This window comes from Rhinopithecus bieti, unplaced genomic scaffold (assembly GCF_001698545.2).
Source record: "Rhinopithecus bieti isolate Rb0 unplaced genomic scaffold, ASM169854v2 scaffold_9769, whole genome shotgun sequence".
In the NCBI taxonomy this organism is placed as follows: domain Eukaryota; kingdom Metazoa; phylum Chordata; class Mammalia; order Primates; family Cercopithecidae; genus Rhinopithecus; species Rhinopithecus bieti.
The window spans coordinates 501440-506091 of NW_016806163.1; the positions used below are offsets into that span (position 1 = coordinate 501440).

The 4652-nt window shown below is 51.3% G+C and overlaps 1 protein-coding gene across 1 annotated transcript in view; it reads left to right on the forward strand.

Annotated features, from left to right (window-relative positions):
* TMPRSS9 (transmembrane serine protease 9) overlaps positions 1-4652 on the forward strand; it is a 62884-nt gene that overhangs the window by 42226 nt on the left and 16006 nt on the right. The window contains 2 exon segments of the mRNA XM_017874905.1: positions 1124-1295; positions 3909-4253. Coding sequence (XP_017730394.1) covers positions 1124-1295; positions 3909-4253 — 517 coding nt within the window.

Here is a 4652-nt window from a genome sequence, read left to right on the forward strand (position 1 = left end):
TAAAATAAAGGCCGGCCAGGCATGGCAGCTCATGCCTGTGATCCCAGCACTTTGGGAGGCCGAGGCGGGTGGATCACGAGGTCAGGAGATCGAGACCATCCTAGCTAACATGGTGAAACCCTGTCTCTACTAAAACTACGACAAAATTACAGGCATGGTGGTGTGTGCCTGTAGTCCCAGCTACTCAGGAGGCTGAGGCAGAATGGTGTGAACCCAGGAGGCAGAGCTTGCAGTGAGCCAAGATCACGCCACTGCGCTCCAGCCTGGGCAACAGAACAAGAGTCTGTCTCAAAATAAATAAATAAATAAATAATAATAAAGGCCAGGTGTGGTGGCTCATGCCTGTAATCCCAGCACTTTGGGAGACCAAGGTGGGTGGATCACTTGAGGTCAGGAGTTCGAAACCAGCCTGGCCAGCATGGCAAAACCCCGTCTCTACCAAAATACAAAATTAGCCAGGCATGGTGGCAGGTGCCTGTAATCCCAGCTACTCAGGAGGCTGAGGCAGGAGAATCCCTTGAACCTGGGAGATGGAGACTGCAGTGAGCCAAGATCATGCCATTGCACTCCAGCCTGGTGTACAGAGCAAAACTCCATCTAAAAAAAAAAAAACTGTCATTTTGCTTTATGCAGTAATAATGGGTTAGAAGATACAAAGGAAAAAAATCCCTTTCATGATCAATAGTGACAAAAAATGAAATATCAAACACTAAACTTACAAATGTGCCTGTGCCAATAATTATTATATATAATTACAGAATTACAAAATTTTGCTGAAGGACATAAAAGTAGACTAAATAAGCAGAGAGACACAATATCATGTACAAACATGGATGTGCGGTCATCGCCCCTTACCCACAGCTAAGATAGAGACCTTTCTCTGTCACTCACTGGTGCACATGACCTTGGATGCTTAACCTACGTGCCAGGATGGGGCAGCCAGAGGCACTGAAGAGGGAGGGATGAGGAGACCCCAGAAGAGTCAGGGAAGCCAAGGAGGGGCCCCCAAGCATCTCTTTGAACCCAGGGACTGTAGACAAGAGACTCAGAGATGCAGGTTCTGGGAGTTCAGGGTGAGGTCCTGCCTTCATGGGGTCCTGGCTGGTGACCTGCTGTCTTGCAGAGTGTGGCTGGCAGCCTGCCTGGAGGATGGCCGGCAGGATCGTGGGCGGTGTGGAAGCGTCCCCGGGGGAGTTTCCATGGCAAGTCAGCCTTCGAGAGAACAAGGAGCACTTCTGTGGGGCCACCATCATCGGTGCCAGGTGGCTGGTGTCTGCCGCTCACTGCTTCAATGAGTAAGCCTCCATCCCGAAGCACTGAACCCAAACCCTCTGTATTTCTCCTGCCTTCCCTCAAGCACTGGGGGCGTCACTTCGGATTTCCTTAGAGCCCTTGGAAGTAACTTTTTCTTTTCCTTTCTTTCTTGCTTTTGTTGTTGTCGAAACTGAGTGGATTCTTTTTATTATTATTTTTTGAGACGGAGTCTTACTCTATCACCCAGGCTGGAGTGCAGTGGTGCGATCTCAGCTCACTGCAAACTCTACCTCCTGGGTTCACACCATTCTTCTGCCTCAGCCTCCCGAGTAGCTGGAACTACAGGCGCCTACCACCACGCCCAGCGAATTTTTTGTATTTTTAGTAGAGATGGGGTTTCACTGTTTTAGCCAGGATGGTCTCGATCTCTTGACCTCGTGATTTGCCCACCTCGGCCTCCCAAACTGCTGGGATTATAGGCGTGAGCCATCGTGCCCATTCTCTTTATTTTATTTTATTTTTTCTTTTGAGACAGAGTCTCAGTCTGTCGCCCTGGCTGGAGTGCAGTGGTGTGATCTCAGCTCACTGCAACCTCCACCTCCTGGGATAAAGCGATTCTCTTGCCTCAGCCTCCCAGGAAGCTGGAACTACAGATGTGTGCCACCTTGCCCGGCTAATTTTTTTTTGGTATAACTAGTAGAGACAGGTTTTCACCATGTTGGGCAGGCTGGTCTCGAAGGCAGAGACAGGCAGATCACTTGAGGTCAGGAGTTCGAGACCCTCCTGGCCAACACGGCAAAACCCCGTCTCTACTAAAAATACAAAACTGAGCCGGGCATGGTGGTGGCGGCGCCTGTAATCCCAGCTACTCGGGAGGCTGAGGCAGGAGAATCGCTTGATCTCGGGAGGCAGAGCTTGCAGTCAGCCAAGATGGCACCACTGCACTCCAGCAGGGTGGCAGAGTGAGACTCCGTCTCAAAAAAAAAAAAAAAAAGGATATCACAACACAGTATTTTAAAAAATCAAAGTGAATGCAACAAAAGTCCACAATGAGCAAAACATCAACAAAATGTCATTAGTCGCTGAGGAATGCAAGTCAATACCACGGGGAGATGCTGCTTCACACCCACTGGGATGGCTACTCTCAAAAGAACAGCAAGTGGAGGATGTGGAGATAATTGCAACCCTTGTGCACCATTGGTGGGAATGTGAAATGGTAGAGTCAGGCTGGGCGCACCTATAATCCCAGCACTTTGGGACACTGAGGCAGGGGGATCACCTGAGGTCAGGAGTTCGAGACCAGCCTGGCCAACATGGCAAAACCCCGCCTCTACTAAAAACACACAAAAAAATTAGCCAGGCGTAGGGGGCGCAAACCTGTCATCCCAGTTACTTGGGAGGCTGAGGCACGAGAATCACTTGAACCTGGGAGGCGGAGGTTGCAGTGAGCTGAGATTACGCCACTGCACTCCAGTCTGGGAGACAGAGTGAGACTCCATCTCAAAAAAAAAAAAAAAAAATGTTGATACGTCATGCATCATGCATTCTTCTGCACCTGTGATTTTTTCTTTTCTTTCCTATTATTAATATTATTATTAATTTTTTTTTTTGAGTCAGGTTGCCTGTTGCCCAGGCTGGAGTGCAGTGGTGCAGTGATAGCTCACTACAGCCTCAACCTCCCAGGCTCAAGCAATCCTCCTACCTCAGCCTCCTGAGTAGCTGGAACCACAGGTGCACACCACCACACCCAGCAAATATATATACATATTTTATCCCTGAGACAGACTCTCACTCTGTCGCCCAGGCTAGAGTATAGTGGCACAATATTGGCTCACTGCAACCTCCACCTCCTGGGTTCAAGCAATTCTCTGCCTCAGTCTCCTGAGTAGCTGGGATTACAGGTGCCCGCCACCACGGCTGGCTAATTTTTGTATTTTTAGTAGAGATGAGGTTTCACTGTCTTGGCCAGGCTAGTCTTGAACTCCTGACTTCATGATCCGCCTGCCTCAGCCTCCCAAAGTGCTGGGATTACAAGAGTGAGTCACCGCGCCCGGCCTGTTTTTGTTTTTAAAGACTGCATTTTGCTGTGTTGCCCAGGCTCGTCTTGAACTCCTGGGCTCTAGTGCTCCTCCTGCCTCAGCCTCCAAAAGTGTGGGATTACAGGCATGAGCCACCGTGCCCGGCCTAATTTTTATAAATACTATTAATAAATATTAATTTAGGCCGGGCACGGTGGCTCAAGCCTGTAATCCTGGCACTTTGGGAGGCCGAGACGGGCGGATCACGAGGTCAGGAGATCGAGACCATCCTGGCTAACACGGTGAAACCCCGTCTCTACTAAAATACAAAAAAAAAAAAACTAGCTGGGCGAGGTGGCGGGCGTCTGTAGTCCCAGCTGCTCGAGAGGCTGAGGCAGGAGAATGGCGTAAACCTGGGAGGCGGAGCTTGCAGTGAGCTGAGATCTGGCCACTGCACTCCAGCCTGGGCGACAGAGCGAGACTCCGTCTCAAAAAAAACCAACCAAACAAAAAAACAAGTAAATATTAATGTAGGGGGGATGCCCCTTAAATTTTGCACTCAAGGTGAGTGTCCCATCTGCCTTCCCTGTCGGTTCTAACTCTCGGTGGCCTCTGACCTGGGGTTTGCTCCTGCAGATTCCAAGACCCGACGGAGTGGGTGGCCTACGTGGGTACGACCTACCTCAGTGGTTCGGAGGCCAGCACCGTGCGGGCCCGGGTGGCCCAGATCGTCAAGCACCCCCTGTACAATGCAGACACGGCCGACTTCGACGTGGCAGTGCTGGAGCTGACCAGCCCTCTGCCTTTCGGCCGGCACATCCAGCCTGTGTGCCTCCCGGCTGCCACACACATCTTCCCACCCAGCAAGAAGTGCCTGATCTCAGGCTGGGGCTACCTCAAGGAGGATTTCCGTACGCATCTTCCTCGGCCTGCAAGTGAACTCAGGCAGGCGGGTGGGCAAATAACGCAGAAAAGGGCCGGGTGTGGTGGCTCACACCTGTAATCCCAGCACTTTTGGAGGCTGAGGCGGGCGGATCATGAGGTCAGGAGATTGAGACCATCCTGGCCAACATAGTGAAACCCCATCTCTACTAAAAAATACAACAACAACAACAACAATTAGCCTTGGGCTGGGCGCGGTGGCTCACGCCTATAATCCCAGCACTTTTGGAGGCCGAGACGGGCGGATCACGAGGTCAGGAGATCGAGACCATCCTGGCTAACATGGTGAAACCCCGTCTCTACTAAAACTACAAAAAATTAGCCGGGTCCGGTGGCGGGCACCTGTAGTCCCAGCTACTCGGGAGGCTGAGGCAGGAGAATGGCGTAAACCCGGGAGGCGGAGCTTGCAGTGAGCCGAGATCACGCCACTGCACTCCT